This window comes from Balaenoptera ricei, chromosome 5 (genome assembly GCF_028023285.1).
Source record: "Balaenoptera ricei isolate mBalRic1 chromosome 5, mBalRic1.hap2, whole genome shotgun sequence".
Taxonomy (NCBI): domain Eukaryota; kingdom Metazoa; phylum Chordata; class Mammalia; order Artiodactyla; family Balaenopteridae; genus Balaenoptera; species Balaenoptera ricei.
In genome coordinates this window covers 112,901,049-112,921,462 of record NC_082643.1, presented here as the reverse complement: position 1 = coordinate 112,921,462, position 20,414 = coordinate 112,901,049, and the positions used below count along the sequence as shown (strand labels likewise).

The window sequence follows — 20,414 nt, the reverse complement described above, 5'->3', positions numbered from 1 at the left end:
TCATTCTCAATGGTGAAAAACTGAAAGCATTTCCTCTAAGATCAGGAACAAGACAAGGATGTCCACTCTCACCACTATTATTCAACATAGTTTTGGAAGCCCTAGCTATGGCAATCAGAGAAGAAAAAGAAATAAAAGGATTACAAATTGGAAGAGAAGAAGTAAACTGTCACTGTCTGCAGATGACATGATACTATACATAGAGAATCCTAAAGATGCCACCAGAAAACTACTAGAGCTAATCAATGAATCTGGTAAAGTTGCAGGATATAAAATTAATGCACAGAAATCACTTGCATTCCTATACACTAATGATGAAAAATCTGAAAGAGAAATTAAGGAAACACTCCCATTTACCATTGCAACAGAAAAAATAAAGTACCTAGGAATAAACCCACTTAAGGAGACAAAAGACCTGTATGTTGAAAACTATAAGGCACTGATGAAAGAAATTAAAGATGATACAAACAGATGGAGAGATATACCATGTTCTTGGATTGGAAGAATCAACATTGTGAAAATGACTATACTACCCAAAGAAAACTACAGATTCAGTGCAATCCCTATCAAACTACCAATGGCATTTTTCACAGAACTAGAACAAAAAATTGCACAATTTGTATGGAAACACAAAAGACCCCGAATAGCCAAACAATCTTGAGAAAGAAAAACGGAGCTGGAGGAATCAGGCTCTCTGACTTCAGACTAGACTACCAGGTTACAGTAATCAAGACAATACGGTACTGGCACAAAAACAGAAATATAGATCAATGGAACAGGATAGAAAGCCCAGAGATAAACCCACACACCTATGGTCAAGTAATCTATGACAAAGGAGGCAAGGATATACAATGGAGAAAAGACAGTCTCTTCAGTAAGTGGTGCTGGGAAAACTGGACAGCTACGTGTAAAAGAATGAAATTAGAACACTCGCTAACACCATACACAAAAATAAACTCAAAATGGATTAGAGACCTACCTGTAAGACCGGACACTATAAAACTCTTAGAGGAAAACATAGGAAGAACACTCTGACATAAATCACAGCAAGACCTTTTTTGATCCACCTCCTCGAGTAATGGCAATAAAAACCTAAATAAACAAATGGGACCTAATGAAAGTTAAAAGCTTTTGCAAAGCAAAGGAAACTACAAGCAAGACGAAAGGCAACCCACAGCATGGGAGAAAATATTTGCAAACAAATCAACGGGGAAAGGATTAATCTCCAAAATATATAAACAGCTCATGCAGCTCAATATTAAAAAACAAACAACCCAATACAAAAATGGGCAGAAGACCTAAACAGACATTTCTCCAAAGAAGACATACAGATGGCCAAGAGGCACATGAAAAGCTGCTCAACACCACTGATTATTAGAGAAATGCAAATCAAAACTACACTGGGGTTATCACCTCACACCAGTTAGAATGGGCATCTTCAGAAAATCTGCAGACAACAAATGCTGGAGAGGGTGTGGAGAAAAGGGAACCCTCTTGCACTGTTGGTGGGAATGTAAATTGATACAGCCACTATGGAGAACAGTATGGAGGTTCCCTAAAAAACTAAAAATAGAATTACCATACGATCCAGCAATCCCACTACTGGGCACATACCCAGAGAAAACCATAATTCAAAAAGACACAGGCACCCCAATGTTCACTGCAGCACTGTTCATTGTTCATTGACAATAGCCAGGTCATGGAAGCAACCTAAATGCCCATCAACAGACGAATGGATAAAGAAGATGTGGTAACATATATACCATGGAATATTACTCAGCCATAAAATGGAACAATATTGGGTCATTTGTAGAGACGTGGATGAATCTAGAGACCGTCATACAGAGTGAAGTAAGTCAGAAAGAGAAAAACAAATATCATATAGTAATGCATATATGTGGAACCTAGAAAAATGGTACAGATGAACCAGTTTGCAGGGGAGAAATTGAGACACAGATGTAGAGAACAAATGTATGGACACCAAGGGGGGAAGCGGCGGGGGGGTGGTGGTGGTGGTGTGATGAATGGGGAGGTTGGGATTGACATGTATACACTAATATGTATAAAATGGATAACTAATAAGAACCTGCTGTATAAAAAAATTAAGTAAAATTCAAAAAAAAAGGATATAAAAAAAGATAAAAACGGAACGTTTTCATTACATTTCAGTAGAGAATCGCATGTGGAAATACGGTAAAGAAGGTTTTTTTCGCTTAACTTACGTGGAACCCAAACATCAAAGCGATTAACGTAACCAAGATGGTGCAGATGATTTTCAACGCTTGATTTGGATATTTTGAGTATGTCAGCTATCTCCCGAGTGGCATAACGTTGACTGTTCTCAATTATTGTTTCAATTTGATCTCTATCAACTTCCACTGGTCTACCCAACCATGGAGAAATCTCCAGCATGAAACTTCACAAACCACTTTTGACACGTTCGATCAGTCACAGCACCTTCTCCATACACTGCACAAATCTTTTTTTGCGTTTCAGTTGCGTTTTTACCTTTCTTGAAATAATAAAGCATAATATGCTGAAAATGTTGCTTTTTTCCTTCCATCTTCCATATTAAAATGGCTACACAAAAACTCATCAATTTTGATGTCTTTTTTTAAATGCATGCTGATGTGACAGCTGTCACGATACAATGTAACAAAATTGTTTTGAATGAAGTGAAAGATAGCTAAGTGCTACTAGAGCCATCAAACGGAAAAAAGCGAACAAACGTTTTGGCCCACCCAACAGAAAATGTTCCACTCCAGTGCTTGACAGTGGGGGAGACTGTGGGCAAGGGGTAGAGCTCATGGGAACTCTGTGCTCTCTGCTCCACCACGCTGTGAACCTGAAACTGCCCTAGAAAAAAGAAAACCTACTTAAAAAAAAAAAAAAAGTTAAGAGCTGTACAACGGTATACGCTGGAGTTCCTGATTTTCAGGTCCACTTCTTCTTTACCCAATAATGTCAGATTAAGCATTCAAGATCCTAAAATGAAGCCTTAAAAGTCTAGAAAGACTATATGAGACTAAAAGCCCTGACAGACGACTTCTACCAATCATTTCTACCCTTGCTAGAAAAGCTTAAACGTTGGCTCTCCAAAGCCTTCTTGGTCATTTGGTTAACTAAAACAAATTCTTAGGACAAGCCTGCTCCCTGAAAAAGGCCCACAGAGAAAGGGTAATGTTAAGATACTTGCATAGCTGTGTTTCTTACCTTTCTTAGGGCACTGTACATCGTATGTGATTTTATTAATGACAAGTTTAAAATCATTCATTAGCAAGATTTCCATCAAGGTTGAAGCTGCAATTTCACTGCCGTCTGAAAATGCAAAAATAAGTCCTTGTTTTACAATAGTAAGAACCATGTTTCAACATATGGAAAAACACTTGCTAATCCAGGTCTCTACAATACAGTAGTAGACATCTGTCTTTTCGGCGGGGGTGGGGGGGCTTTCCCATACCCGATACTGTTCCCACCGGGAGCAATCCTCTCTTGCTGCTCTACTGCCCATTACAGTGGACCAAGAAGAACAGGCAGGCACCCCGTCTCCCACTCTGTCGGCAGCGCTGGGACCCAGGATGACGTCCCTCGTTAGGCTGTACCTGCAGACGGTCATGCAAGGCCAGAGCAGTGCTGGTGGCGGTGGAGGGGCTGTGGGTGTCGGCAGCAAAGCCCATCACGCCGTTCCCAGCCTAACCTCTCTACTCACGTCCTTCTTCGGCTCCTGCCCTCTTCTTTTAAAAAAAAAAAAAATTATTTATTTTTGGCTGCGTTGGGTGTTCGTTGCTGTGCGCGGGCTTTCTCTAGTTGCGGCGAGAGGGGGCTGCTCTTCATTGCGGTGCGCGGGCGTCTCATCGTGGTGACTTGTTGCGGAGCATGGGCTCTAGGCGCGCGGGCTTCAGTAGCTGTGACTCGCGGGCTCTAGAGTGCAGGCTCAGTAGTTGTGGCGCACGGGCTTCAGTAGCTGTGGCACGAGGGCTCAGTAGCTGTGGCTCGTGGGCTCTAGAGTGCAGGCTCAGTAGTTGTGCCACACGGGCTTAGTTGCCCCGCGGCAGGTGGGATCTTCCCGGACCGGGGCTCGAACCCATGTCCCCTGCATTGGCAGGCGGATTCCTAACCGCTGCGCTGCCAGGGAAGCCCTTCTGCCCTCTTCTGGGCCTGGCTTTCTGCCAGTTACAGTCAGAGAGCCTGCTGACACACACCCCTGCTTAGCCAGAGCCCATTTCGGCGGCTTGCAGCCAAACGCCTAACCGCTCTGTGGAGGCATGCGGGCAGGCACGGTTGTGGAAGCCCGCCTCTCTCTTACTTTTAGCCTCTAAGAGGGACTGATGTGCGTTGACTGAAACTTGGTAGCACCGCAACCACCGCCACACAGGGCTCCCTCCCTTTCTAGCCGAGCAAAGACAACAAGAGGCAAAACTGCAAGCGGCTGGGGGTGGCAGGGAGGGCGACAAACACAGCTGAACCAAAGGAGTAAATCTGCACTTGTGCGGTGTATTTCCTAGAGGTGGAGAGATTCTAATAGTGATTTCAAATATCCCAGGAACAGTTCAGAAAAAAAAAAAAATCTCTAGGAGAATGTCAGAGTCAGCGTGCTTTGCACAGCTTCTTATATAGCCCAGCTTTTACTGTTATATTTTTGAACTTTCATGTAACCCAGGTGTTGATTCAAACTCACTGAACAATAAGCAAAAAACTGGCGGTGGTAGGGGTTTCTCTATTCTTCTTCTTTCGGAACGGTCTACATATAATTACGTGATATAGAGTCTAGGATGTATATTTTCGCCTGGCCTGGCATCGCTTAGCTGCATTCAACCGGATATGCATGACAACAGTAATACTGCTAGTAAAATCAGGAAGAACCTGCTTGCCTGCCTCCTGTCTGGCTCTCAGCAGTTCTTCTGTTCCAGAAGGCAGCAAGTCAAGTCTGCACCTGGGTCTGTTCCTAGAATTTGGCTGTTTGGGTTCCTGTTCATCAGCTGGGGTGAGATCATCTTCCCAGGAATTGCCAAATAACTCAGCCCACACTGTGGGCAAAACTGTGACAAGCTTAGAACACTCTTTTCAAGCCCAAATTAAATGCAGGCAAATTCCACCCACAGAGCCTCTTTTTAAAAAGATCAGCAACACACCAAATCCTTTTATCTGACTTTGCAAGTGTCATTTTAAAATTTACATTTAAATGACTTCACACATGCTCCTTAAAATATTATTATAAAAAGAAATCAACTGAGTATGATTTCTCAGTTGAAGTACTACATTATCCTTTATGCTAATATAGGAACAGCAAGAGATTGATGTGAAACACTTTTAAGGAGGTAACGATACAGTGATGAATTTTTCACCTATTCTTGGGCAAGTACTGATATGAACTCCAACACAGCGTTTTCACTCAGTCCAAAGAGCCCCTTTACTCTATGATTTCTAGGGTTTTTCTTTGTGTTTTACGTTTCAAAGCTACTCAAATTATTTTTTAGAAACAAGCAGGGTACACATCAATGTTTTAACCTAATTTCAGGCAAGAACTGTGCTCAGTGCCCTTCTGAGTTCTGGGTTTGCATTTGCCTGCTCTGAGGAAGGCAGGCCCTGACCTGCAGGGAAGGCCCAGGGGGTTCAGTGTTCCTGTGACTTGGGGGAGGGGATGTCGGTCCAGTCAGGGATGAAGTATTAGGCCACTGTGGTCACAGGACTAAAACCTTCTTTCTCTGATCCTGGTTTTAGCAGGAAGAAACTCCCCTTCCGGTTAAATCCAAAGTCCTTACAATAACCTACAACAAGGCTTTCCCTAACCTGCCCTTCCCCTCCTACTTGGACCCAGCTCCCTCCCTTTTCAGTTGAGGATGGAGTTAGCTCCCACCTCAGGGCCTCTGCCTGGAGAGCTCTTCTCCCATCTACAGCTTCTCTCATCTTTTGCAGGTCTTCACCCAAATGTGACCTGAGTGAGCACCTCCCACCAACACACACAACTCCCACCCCCCATCACTCTGCTTTATTTCTGACTGTAACACTAATTATCTAACATATTATGTATTTTATTTCTTTACCTTGTTTCTTTCTCCTCTTAAAATGTAAGCTCCATAAGAACAGGAGTTTTAATCTCTGTTGTTCTTTGCTCTATCTCTAGCATCTAGAACAGTGCCTGGCATATGTTAGTGTAAAAAAATTAATACACAGAAACCTCAATTAAATAGAGTCCAAAGACCAAAAGGGGGAGTTCTCACACCCTGTGAGGACAGCAGAGCCCAACAGGAAGAAGAAAGACTCCTCTTCTTTCCCAGCAAGGACTCAGCCAATGAAAAGCCACGGACTGTTTGTTTACTATAGCCCTCCTCACTTCCTTTTCCTCTATAAAAGCGGTCTCCTTCCCTTGTCCTGCAAGTCCTCACATGTGGCTCACCATGGTTGCAGACCCTGAATTGCAATTCTCTGCTGATCTGCAATAAATCCATCTTTGCTGGAGAAATATCTGGCAGTCTCTTTGTTTCAGGTCAACATTTGTTAGGTGCTCAATATTTGCTGAGTAAATAAATTCTTTAATCTCTATTTTTCCAACTTCCATGTCTACCTCTTAATTGGTTCTGAACTTGGATAGGGAAGAAGAATGTTAATTTCCTTTTCAAAATTGCAATAGTAATCATTAACTTTTAAATAAGTTTATTCTAAGTATGTAATACTACAATAAAATAACAGTGCAAATTTATTCACATATTTATATTTATAGTAGCCTCTGTATATTGGACTGGGGTAAAGAATTCTTTATTCTCTTTTAGGGGCAGGAGGACCTCCTTTTATGTCCTCAGACCATGAAAACATAAAAGCTATATCCTAAATTTTAAATGTCTATGTGATTAACCACCTCTGCTGGTATTAAACTATATATATACACACACACACACACACACACACACACACATATACTTTCCTGAAAACTAATGCTGTCAAAAAACACGCTAGACCATAACTGCTTTATAACAAAGATTAATGAACTATTTGTGTATTTTAGTTATTCACTGCCTATTTCAATCATTGAGCCTGCATTTCATTTTCTAATTATTCAAATTTCTTACAGAAAATTAGATGCTAATGACTGTGTCATTAAAATTTTCTCAGAGAAAAATCTGGGGGCTAAGTTTATGAAATAGGTAACCAAAACATGCATTAAACTTATTTCATTTCTTTTTTATTCAATAGAGTTAATTTTTTTTATATTACTGATGTTCAAAAATGAAGGACTCAGTAACTGCCAACTGTTTATTATATAATGAATTAAAAAATCAATTTTCTAGAAAAGTAAAGAACCAAAACAAAGGTTCAGAAGAAGAGAAAAAGACAAAGTTGAAGAAAACATGTATATACCTGCTGTGAAGATGGCAGCCGTTTTGATACCTTTATCTTCATTTTGTAGGTCCTGAAGGAATGAACCAACTGTTGATAACATTGGTTTGACTACAAATTGACAGCGCTCTTTTCTGGATGGCAAAGTAAGTGTTATCAAGGGAAGGTCATGTTTATAATTAATTGTGATTTCTGTTAAGAAAAAAAAAGATGGTAATAGAGGATGGATAAAATTTCCTTTAAAAATAACTTTTAAAATTATTATTAAAAGATTATTAACTACAAAAATTCTAGAAGGGATGCCTAAATATAGAATTCATAACCCTCTGAATGCCTATAATAATTTACATCACGCCTACTGTGCCTTCATTATACTAGTTTACATATTCCCCACCATTCTATAACATTTTATTAAGCATGTATCACACTTTATTATAATTATCTGCTTAGAGTCTTCCCAGGTAAAAATTTATTGAGGGCAGAAACTGCTTCTAAGTCATCTGTAGCTCCTTTGATTGTTGGAGTGGGAGTTTGCCAAGAGACATCAGAGATCTTATGGGAGCAGAAAAGGAAGGAACTGAACTCTGAGGGGGGTGGGAGGGGCAATACAAGAAAAGTCTGTTTTGCTCAAAACTCACACTTCTCACTTTATTTGGAAGACTGGAAGTAAATTAGCATGGGGAATCAAAGAAGTGATAAGAAAACTTACCGTCAGATGGCACCACTGTACTATAAAGATTTGATTGATAGAATTTCAGATTTCCACACAGTTTCACACACAAAACCTGTAAGAAAAAAATGATTTTTTTTCTTTTAGGAAAAGTGGGAAAGCTGAAATAAGTGTCTGTACTAGAAGACTGTTTTAATGTTGTATGGCAAGCATGACGAAAACTTCAGCATCCCACACATACCCAGGTAAGCCCTTAGAGAAGCTCACTAGACCTTTCTGACTGTGTTGTCCCATATGGGAGCCACTAGTCACATGCAGCCATTTAAAGTTAAATCAGTTAAAATTAAATAACACTAAAAATTCAGTTTCTCACAGTCAGTCACCTTTGCCACATTTCAACTGCTCTATAGCTCTGGGTCTAGTAGCTACCGTATTGGACAGCACAGAAATAGATCATTTCCATCATCACAGAAAGTTCTACTGGACGGCACTGCTGGGTCTAGAACATCTGAATGGCTACCTTACTACGGGATGTATTTCTAGGGTTTGTATTGGTGGTTTGTTTTTTTTTTAAATTAATTAATTAATTAATTAATTAATTGTTTTTTTTGGCTGTGTTGGGTCTTTGTTGCTGCACATGGGCTTTCTCTAGTTGCGGCGAGCAGGGGCTACTCCTCGTTGTGGTGCGCGGGCTTCTTGTTGCAGAGCACGGGCTCTAGGCGCACAGGCTCAGTGGTTGTGGCTCGCGGGCTCTAGAGCGCAGGCTCAGTAGTTGTGGCGCACAGGCTTAGTTGCTCCGCGGCATGTGGGATCTTCCCGGACCAGGGCTCGAAACCATGTCCCCTGCATTGGCAGGCGGATTCTTAACCACTGCGCCACCAGAGAAGCCCTGTATTAGGTAATCATGGTAGTGGTGACAAAGACTCCCTCCTCAACCAAACTTTAGTCAGGGTCCTCTAAGCCTGACTAAGCCCCATCCTCGTGCATGTCCTCCAGGAGGCCAGCTTTAGCAAGAATGTTGTCGAGTTAGTTTAGCCAGAACCCCCCAACCCTCAGTATCCGATCAAATTCCTCATCCTCCACCATTCCCCAGGTATTATCTGATCACCCTAGTCTGTCTTCAACAAGAATCCTGCTAGGTCAGGTGAGCAAAGAATTACTCCATCCTCTTAGTATTCCCATTCACCGCCCCTCCAACTCTGCTCGTTGGATATAAATCCCCACTGTTCCCAGTTGTGAAAGGGATGAGCCCAATCTCTCCCCCCTATTACAAAACCCCACTGCAGCAGTCCCCCTGAATAAAGTCTACCTTACATTCCTTAACAAGTGTCATGAATAACTTTTTCTTTAACAGTGGTTTGGTGTGTATCCTTCCAAACTTTTTCCCATATACTGCCACCTTTACACGTGGGTTAAATTTTATGCTAGAGTTTATATAATGCTAAAGACAGTTTATAAGTCAAATTCCTAGATGCCAAAGATGATAATTCCTGCTCACAAAGTACTTATCATTTAATGTGCTGATGAAGTTTCTCTACTACTATTATCATTTTAGAGGCAACCACTTGACAACCAGGAAATGTTGAAAGAAGGCAGAGTGGCCAGGGAAGAATATTAAAGCTTTCTCAAGCTTTTGCATACCTAAGAATCACCTGGCTACTACAATACTGTCCACTGCTAAATAGATAGGGCTTGTTAAAAACAGATTACTGGACTCCACCTTTACTAGATTTTTTGATCTATTAAGTCTGAGGTAGGGGTATGAGAATTTGCATTTTTAATAAGCCCCAGGGTTATACTGAAGTTACAGGTGTGAAGTTCACCCTTTTGAGTAGCTGGGTTCTAGCAGACCCTCTGAGGCCTTCAGGGCACTACTTCTAATCTTCTGCATAGAATCATTTTGAACTCTAAATTTTAGCGCTGGGACAAGGGTTACTGCCTTCAAATGATATTCAGTATCAGGTCAAAAGATGACTCAGGCTTCTCTTTTATCACATCTTTTTCCTAAATACAATTCTAATCACTTCACACCCTGCTTAAAACCCCAGGGACTTCAACAGTTTATATAAAGTAGAAAGAACAGTGACCCCAGAGTTCTCAACTCAATTTAACCACTTAATAGCTGGAGATCACAGATAAGTCACAGGACTGTGCTTTTGTTCTCTGAAGGGTTAGGTGGGGATAACAACATCTATCTTGCAGAGCAGATATAAAAATTAAACAAACAAAGCGTCAAGCAAGTGTAAGGTATGGTCTACGCGCCTCACATGAGCAGTACAGGCCACCTCCCTCCACAGCTCCATCACTTACTGTTCTCTTACAGCAGGAGCTTAGGCCCCAGGCAGACGAGCTGTGCGCCACCGATGTATTAAAGTGCCGCCTTCTTTATCCACTTCCGCCTAACAAACCCTGTCATTCCCTCCAGGCCCAGCTCAAAGGCCATTTCCTAAGCCTTCCTGCAGGGTCATGATGGTTGAGCGCGAAGGGCAAAGGCTTTGCCATCAGAACCAAGCTGGAATCCCAGCTTCAAGACATAGCAGCTGCCATGATCTTTGACAGGCAGAGGGTTCAGGAAGAAACGGGTTGTGAGAAAAAAGAAGGGGACGAGTTTGGCGGAAAGGAAAGGGAAAGGAAAGAAAAAGAAGCCAGGGCTATAGTTAAAAGAAGGAAAATGTCATTAATACGAAAAGATCTGTTTGAGTTTCAAAGTAAAAGGGAGGCAGAAAGGAGATGTATAATGATCACATGTTGGGGCCACTTAACAAGATCCGATTGCTTCGAGAGCTACGTCATATTTTATAGTATATATCTTTATTATTATTAACAAAACAAAGATGTAATTCACATTCAAGATTGTGTAAGTTAACACTTAAGTGTCAGCTCTGCTGCATGCTCAGAAACAACGTCTGTATCTCCCTCCCTGTACCAAAACCAAGACAGAAACAATGTGGTAAGCAAGGCTCAAGCAAGTAGGGAGTCTGCTAAGGTTCTGGGTCCTGCAGGGAAAGTGTCTCAATGGAAAATGATGTACTGTTTACAGCACACTTTTTTTGGGTGGGAGTGGGGGGTGGGCAATGTTTTTTTTAATTTATTTATCTTTCTTTTTTTAATCAACTTTTTTAATTGAAGTCTAGTTGATTTACAATATTTTAATTTCTGCTGTACAGCAAAGTGATTCAGTTATACATATATATATATACATTCCTTTTTTAAAAAATTCTTTTCCATTATGGTTTATCATAGGATATTGAATATAGTTCTCTATGCTACGCAGTAGGACCCTGTTGTTTATCCATTCTATATATAATAGCTCACATCTGCTAACCCCAAACTCCCACTCCATCCCTCCCCCAACCCCCTTCCCCTTGGCAACCACCAATCTATTCTCTATGTCCGGATTCTGTTTCTGTTTCACAGATAGGTTCATTCCACATATAAGTGATATCATACGGTATTTGTCTTTCTCTTTCTGACTTACTTCACTTAGTATGATAATCTCTAGCTGTATCCATTGTTTCTGCAAACAGCATTATTTCATTTTTTATGGCTGAGTAGTAGTCCACTGTGCATATGTACCACATCTTCTTTATCCATTCATCTGTGGATGGACATTTAGGTTGTTTCCATGTCTTGGCTATTGTAAATAGTGCTGCTATGAACATAGGGGTGCATGTATCTTTTTGAATTATAATTTCATCTGGATATATGCCCAGGAGTGGGATTGCTGGATCATATGGTAATTCTATTTTTAGTTTTCTGAGGAACCTCCATACTGTTCTCCACAGTGGCTTTACCAACTTACATTCCCACCACCAGTGTAGGAGGGCTCCCTTTTCTCCACACCCTCTCCAGTACTTGTTATTGGTAAACTTTTTTCTTTTCAGGAAAGGCATTTTATTTTAAATACAGCAGTGTGTACATGTCAATCCCAAACTCTCAATCTATTCCTTCCCCCACCCCTTCCCCTGGTAATGATAAATTTGATAATTCATTCTCTAAGTCTGTGAGTCTGTTTCTGTTTTGTAGATAAGTTCATTTGTATCTTTTCTTTATTAGATTCCACATATAAGTGATATCTTATGATATTTGTCTTTCTCTGTCTGACTTACTTCACTTAGTATGATAATCTCCAGGTCCATCCATTTTGCTGCAAATGGCATTATTTCATTCTTTTTAATGGCTGAGTAATATTTCATTGTATATATGTACCACACTTTCTTTACCTACTCATCTGTCAGTGGACATTCAGGTTGCTTCCATGTCTTGGCTGTTGTAAACAGTGGCGATGAACACTGGGGTGCATGTATCTTTCCGAACCATGTTTTCCTCCGGACGTATACCCAAGACTGGGATTGCTGGATCATATGGTGGCTCTATTTTTAGTTTTTTAAGGAACCTCCATACTGTTCTCCATAGTGGCTGTACCAATCTACATTCCTACCAACAGTGTAGGAGGGTTCCCTTTTCTCCACGCCCTCTCCAGCATTTACTGTTTGCAGCTTTTTTGATGATGGCCATTCTGACTGGTGTGAGGTGATATCTCACTGTAGTTTTGACTTGCATTTCTCTAATAACTAGTGATGTTAAGCATCTTTTCATGTGCCTCTTGGCCATCTGTATATCTTCTCTGGAGAAATGTCGAGTAATATTCCACTGTATATATGTACCACATCTTTATCCATTCCTCTGTCGACGGACACTCAGGTTGTTTCCATGTCTTGACTGTTGTACATAGTGCACAGCACACTTTTTCAAGTTATCACATTCTAGTCCTGTTCACTGGTTTGAAGCCATTTTGGAACTACTTGTGAGCTGTAGGTAATTGACAGGTATGTCACACTTTTGTCCAATCTGGCAGTGATGTAATTGACACCCCACACTAACCCAAACACTGGTTTTATCTCTACCTGCATTCATCTTAACATTCTTTTCTCCATATAAATTTGTGCTGTTTTGATTTTTCCTTTTAACTGGATATTACATCTGCCTGGTTTCCTTCATATCATAAGAGTAAAATAAATTCTTTAATGCATGTTCATTCTTATAACTGTATGAGAGTCGTATTTTTACCTTTTCCCAAAAATTATCTGTTAATAGTCCAGAACAGAAGAAGTAACTAAGAGTTTGACTCTTTTGGGGTAGGACAGACTAAAGTAGCCCATGGCAAGATCAAGCTAAGCTTTCCAGTGATTTGATGACTTGATCTGTGATATCACCAATATCACAGCAACCTCCCCAGACAGGGACCTTAAGGTGGCACTTTAAGAACCAATTCTGAGCTCTGGCCACAAAAGCCTGGTTGGAGGCAATATAAAATTACTAGCCAGAAAGGGGTGAGTACAGAATGAAAAATAAACTCCTACTTAGAGTCTGTAATCCAGAATTTTACTATATGAGAAATTAAATGCTAAGAAGGAACCAACAAATTTATTTAGACGATTTCCCTTAATTCCATTTAGGGAAAATAAAAATAAGAGAGTCATCTAAAACTGACTTTAACACAAATTATATTTAGAGTCTTCAAAGAGATAAAAAGGAGAATTAGCCTCCAGAAAATCAATAAGAAATTATGATACTAAACTGGTAGAAATAAAACAAAAATTAGTAACTTGGATCAACTAATTAGGGATTTCTATGGCAAAAATGGAGAAAATCTATATACATGTAAAAAACCCAGCTTTAATGAACTAAATAAATTCTAGACTAGATAAAGTCAATAGAAAAGAAAACGAGTGAATTAGACAATATTTCACCCAGGTACAACACAGAAAGATACAGAAACTTTAAACCTTTAAAAAGCAATCAATCTCATATACTGCTGGCAAGAAAGTAAAATGGTACAACCATTCTGGAAAACCTTTAGCAGTTTCTTATAAAGTTAAACACACACTTCCATGTGACCCAGCAATACCACTCCTAGCTGTTTACCCAAGAGAAATGAAAACTTATCTTCATACAACTGTACAAATGCTATTTCATTTTGTCCCTCTAGAGCGCATACTCTCTGGCTGACTACTGTAGTTCCAGCACCTGGAATAGTATAGTACCTGACATACTATAGGGGCTCAATAAATACATGGTAAATGAATGTATGAATATCTTCAAGGTGCTAAGGGAAAATAACTATCAATCTAAAACATTATATTTAGGAACATTACTTAAGGTTGAAGGAAATGAAGAGATTTTCAGATGTACAGAGATCATAGTTTCTTTCCCACACATCTTTGCTAAGGAACCTCCTAGAGAGAAGGGAACTAAACCCAGATGCAGGAGAACACAGTTATGAGCTGAGTTGTGTCCCCACCTCCCCACCAAATTCATATGTTGGAGTCCTAACCCCCAAGACCTCAGAATGTGACTGTATTTTAAAGAGGTAAGTAAGTTAAAATGAGGTCATGAGTGTGGGCCCTAATCCAATGTGACTGGTGTCCTTATAAAAAGAGGAGATTTGGACACAGACATGTGTGCACACAGAGGAAAACCCTGTGAGGACACAATGAGAAGGCAGCTGTCCACAAGCCAAGGAGAGAGGCCTCAGAAGAAACCAACCCTGCCAACACCTTTACCTCGGACTTCTGGCTTCCAGAATTGTGAGAAAATAAATCTGTTGTTTAAGCTACTGAATCTGAGGAACTCTTGTTATGGAAGCCCTAGGAAACTAATACAAAGCCAAAGCTGTAAAATATGTTGGTAAATAAACTACTTATTGTAAGAAATTTTAAACCATTTCTTGTGTTAAAATGAGTGGAAAGCTAAACAAGATTTGGCATGCTATATTCAGTGGATTCTTAGAACATGTGAAGATCCTCGTCACGTTCAGAGGAGGGCAAAGATGGTGAGAAACCTAAGACTTTGTTAAGAAAGTTATAGTTGAGTATGTGTATATTAAACACTTAAAGGAAACCATTCAAAGTACAGTTTCTACAGTGGTAGAAAAGGAAAAAGAATAGAACAAGCTTTTTCAAGGAAAGTAGAAAAAAGAAGCAAAAAACCCTATAGAAACCAGAAAAATTTTTTAAAAGATTTAAAGAAATGTAATAAAAGCTCATTGTGGAAACTTGGAAAATAGAGAAAATGAGCATACACAATTCCACCAACCCCTGACTTATGCCAGCCTTTCCATAAATATATATGCTCATATAATCATAGAGTTGAGAGCTCATCATTAATGTTTTATAAGCATTTTCTTACTTCATTAAAAACTTTCATAAACAAAATAATTTAAATTGCTCCATAGCCACTTATCCTACAGATGTAACAGAATTTATTATTTATATACCTATTGTTGGACATTTCCATTTTATACACCATCTCTACAAAGTTTTTTTCTGTGTCAGAGAGGAATGCATGCTCATTTTAGAAAAATCTATAAATCACAGACTCACAAAAAGAAGAAAATAAAAGTCATCAATAAGGCCATCATCTAGAATTATCAGTTAACACTGACGTATACCTTCTAGTTTATTTTCTATGTGTATTGTATTTCGCTTTCACCATTACAACTAAACTGATTCAAAACATCTTTGCACGTAAATCTGTTTGCATTTTTTAATATAAATTTATTTACTTATTTATTTATTTTTATTTTTGGATGCATTGGGTCTTCGTTGCTGTGCGCGGGCTTTCTTTAGTTGCGGCGAGCGGGGGCTACTCTTCATTGCAGCACGCGGGCTTCTCATTGCGGTGGCTTCCCTTGTTGCAGAGCATGGGCTCTAGGCACATGGGCTTCAGTAGTTGTGGCAAGTGTGCTCAGTAGTTGTGGCTTGTGGGCTCTAGAGCGCAGGCTCAGTAGTTGTGGCACACAGGCTTAGTTGCTCTGCAGCATGTGGGATCTTCCCGGACCAGGGCTCGAACCTGTGTCCCCTGCATTGGCAGGCGGATTCTTAACCACTGCGCCACCAGGGAAGTCCTTTGTTTGCATTTTTTTTTCCTTTAGGGTAGATTCCAGAGTGACTGGATCACAAAGTAGTAATAGTTTTAGGATCCTGATAATGTATTATCAGACTTTTGGGGGAACATTTTCTTTCTTTCACATTGTTTTACTCAATGGAACACCCAAATTATTAATCTGAACCCAAACAGGCAAATCTTCATAAGATTCAGAATCAAACAGTAACAGACCCAGTTGGGCATCCCTGGAGCAACAAGCTTCCCCCTGGAGGCTCATCCTCAGACAGGCTTACCAGACATCTTCACTGGGACAGCCCACAGGTACCTCAAGCTCAGTACCTCCTGAACTAAGCTCTTTCTTGTTCCTCCATGGACCTGATCTTCTCCTTGATGGACTCACACCACTAATTACTAGTCATTAGACTAGAGGCGTAGATAACTAGAGAGTTATCCTAAACAACTAATATTCCATAAAATAGCTGGTAGACCAGTAGTTACAACTGAACTGTCACTAAGGCCTACCGGTTCTACTTCTTACAGCGCTCTCAAACCCATCCTCTCCCGTCTATCTCCACCTCCACTGCCCTAGTTCAGATCCTCACCATCTCACCCAGATCACTGTAACAGCTTCCTAACTGGCCTCTCCCACCAATCCGTTCCAGATTAAGATCTACTCCAATCTTCTAAAATTACACAAAGTCAAACTACTTCTAGATTTTAAAACCTCTGTTTGTTCTCTATTGCAAAGGGAAACAACTCCAAAGAAAACTTTCCCTGAGCTGATTCCTGTCCGCTTATCCCGCCTCTCCTTATCATGACCAGCACCGGCCCCCTCCCAACCCGCTATTTCAGATATGCAGAGCGTACTGCCGTTTCCCGAATATGGCACACTGTTCATGCTTCCTTGCCTTCGCACTTATTCCCATCCCTGCCTGGAAAGCCCTGCCCAATGTACCCACCCTGCGTGGCCAACTCTTACACTTAGTGCTCTCACCTTCCCACCATAAAACCTACAGAACTCCATCTGTTCCCACCATTGCTTCCTTCCCTCCTACTGCAGTCAAGTGACCTTCACTTTCAAAGGCCAATCCCTCCTCAGGTGTTCTCCATCTTATACATGGCAAAGCTTTCTCAGAATCCTAACTCCCTCTTAATCACTGCCTCTCACACTCTACAGGTTCAATACAATCAGCAAATATGCTATAATATCTCTCATCTTTAAAAAGTTCCAAACCTTCTAATAACCACATATCCCCCGAGCTTCTGGCACATTTGTATGTTCTCCTTGGCCAAACTTTTCATTTTGTCTACACTGGTTCATCTTCAACTCCCATTCACTCTTTAAAAAACTGTTTTTCTTCCAGTTTTATTGAGACTTACAGCACCGTACAAGTTTAAGGTTCCCATTCAGTCAAACAAACTACCAACGGGGGGTGGGGAAGGCAAGACAGGGGTAACAACCTATCTTAAGATGTACAAACTATTATGTATAAAATAAATAAGTTACAAAGATGTGTTGTACAGCACAGGGAATATAGCCAATATTTGATAATAACTATAACCAGAGTATAATCTTTAAAAATTTTGAATCACTATGTTGTACACCTGAAACTTATATAATATTGTACATCAACTAAACCTCAATAAAAAAAAAAAAAGAAAAACCCAACATACTACCAACAGGCTTCTATCTCCAGCCCCTCAACCACGTAGCCAGACCCCTCCTGAGGTCCAGACTAGGACATCCAATACTTGACTAACATCTCCCCTCACATAATCACACACATCTGAAAGTGAATTTATCCAGAACGAAACTCTTGATTTCCCCCTGAAACCCCTTCCTCTGGTTCATCTTTCCCTGTAATAACTGACCCATCACCTCCCTGGCTGTTGAAGTCAAAGCCAGGAGTCATTCTTGAGTCCGTCAATTCCGTCCACCCATCCATTCTACCTATATAGTTCATCCATTTCTCTCCATTTTTATTGTTAATGCTCCGGTCCAGGCCACCATTATCTACTGCAGCAGTTTCCAAACTTGTTTATTTGCTTCTACCCTTGCTCTCCTCCATGCTACCCTCCTCAACGCATCAAAAGTGATCTTCTTAAGATGTAAATAGTATCATCACATTCCTTTGCTTAAAATTCTTCAATGGATTCCCCTTCACACTTCAACAGAATAAAAGCTTATCACGGCCAATGAGATGCTACATGACCTAGACACTGCTTGTCTTGCCAATCTCATCTCATTCCCCTCTTCTTCCTTGCTTTCCTTACTCTGATCCTACTGTCATCCCTCAATTCCTAGAACATGACAAGTTTCTCAAATCTCAGGGGCATAACACGCTGTTCTCTGTCTAGGATGCTCTTCTCCCCCATTTTGTATAGCTAAATGTTTTACATGCAGTATCTTATTTAATCTTTATAGAAACCGCATGAGCTACATACCATTACTTTCCATCTTTTTTCCATTCAAATGTATTTACTGCTCACTTATCACTTAACTGAACATTGATATAATAGGAAGTCACTGGAGAACTGGAGTTGGTAAACGAGAGCATGTGGGGCTAATCCAGCATGCCTCTCCCCCACTTCTTTTTTTTTTTAAGCACAGTTTTAGAACAGTAAAATTGAGCAGAGAGTACAGAGTTCTCATATACTCCTGGCCTTTCATCCAGCACCAGAGTGGTACATCTTTTACAATCCATGAACCTATATTGAACACCTTTATCACCCAAAGTTCATAGTTTATATTAGGGTTCACTCTTGGTGTTGTACATTCTATGGGTTTTGACACATCCACCATCGTAGTATCACAGGGAGTAGCTTCACTGCCCTAAAAATCCTCTGCTTTGCCTATTCATCTCATCCCTCTCTCCTCTATAATGCCTGGCCACCACAGATCCTTTTACTGTCTCCATAGTTTTGCCTTTTCCAGAATGTCAAGTAGTTGGAATCATATAGTATGTAGCCTTTTCAGATTGGCTCCTTTCACTTAGTAATACGCATTTAAGATTGTTCCATGTCTTTTCATAGCTTGATAGCTCATTTCTTTGTTCTTTATAATTTTTTATTTAAATATATTTGACATACAACATTCTGTAAATTTAAGGTGTACAGCATGTTGATTTGATGCATTTATACATTGTAATATGATTGCCACTGTAGCGATAGTTAGCATCTCTATCACATCACATAAGTATCATTTCTATTTTGTGGTGGGAATAATTAAGATCTAGTCTCCTAGCAAGTTCAATGATTATAACACTTTATTGTCTATATTGCTCATTTCTTTTTAGTGCTTTAATATTCCTTTGTCTGGATGTACCACAATTTATCTATTGGCTAACTTAACTTGAATGCTTCCAATTATGAATTTGGCAATTATGAATAAAGCTTCTATAAACATATGTGTGCAGGTTATTTCCCATATTTCAATTATCAGAATACTGAACACAGGGAGATTAAGTAATCTGTCTAAAGTCACACAGCTAATAAGTGAGCACAGTGTCAAGCTGTTAGGAGCCCCGACTCTTTAAATCGCTTCGCTGTACTGTCACCCAGTGGGAAAAGGGATCCTGGCTCAGGTTATCACATGCTGTGCCCACACCTGTGGGGAGCAGTGGGCTCTATTTCCAGATGAAGAGTAAAGAAGGGATCCTGGGAAGATAGAAACACCTATTAAAACCAGCTCCACACTATTGAAACCCATGTAAAGAAGGCTCCCAGGTACCAGCGATCTGAACTAGAAGGATAAAATACTAGGTACTTCTATCACAAACAAATCTTAAGAAACTGCATTCATGCAATAATGTTGAAACCAATTTATTAATTGTAAATAATTTATTTTTTAGCCAGTATACTCTAATATTTCAATATGTTTTGTAACAGACTAGAGTAGGATAAGCAAATTAGTCTAGTATCATCTTTCTGGGTTGTAATCCTTCTTTAGAATTTTGCTCTCAAAAGCATTTCTTTGTTGAATGAAGAAAGGAGGAAAGAAGGAGAGAAGGAAGGAAGGGAGGGAGGGAGTGAGGGAGGGATACATACACATATACACACACACACACACAAACACACACGAAAGTAATTTCAGGGGTCCTGCTGAGGTCAGTCCAGAGAACGAAGGATCACTGGCTTAAATGCCAAGTGTTTAGAGGGATATAAATGTGGCCTGGCTGAGAATCTACAGTCAGCAAGTGAAAGTTATTATTGGTTGCTAGCCAAGTGCTATATGCTGTTATTCCTGTTTCTTTTGTTTCAATCATGTTGCATATTAACTACTCTTCTCGGTCTGCTCAGATCAAAAAGAAAAATTTATTTTAACAGTGATGATTCATGTAGTACCTGAAAGAGACTGGAGTATTAATTAAGACAACTGCCTAGTGTGTGCTACAAAATGCAACTTTTGTTGGGCAGATTTAAAATATAAATCTAGAGACAAGTCAGAAGAGAACATCAAAAGAGAATTGCTATACAGGAGTTTGATTTTTGTTTTTGTCCAGAGAAGCAAAAAGAAATC

General features: G+C 40.0%; 1 protein-coding gene across 1 annotated transcript in view; it reads right to left on the bottom strand.

Moving 5' to 3' along the window:
- MCUB (mitochondrial calcium uniporter dominant negative subunit beta) overlaps positions 1-20,414 on the bottom strand; it is a 102,072-nt gene that overhangs the window by 12,703 nt on the left and 68,955 nt on the right. Inside the window, 3 exon segments of the mRNA XM_059924215.1 lie at positions 3,214-3,318; positions 7,357-7,527; positions 8,045-8,120. Of these exon segments, the coding sequence (XP_059780198.1) occupies positions 3,214-3,318; positions 7,357-7,527; positions 8,045-8,120 (352 nt within the window).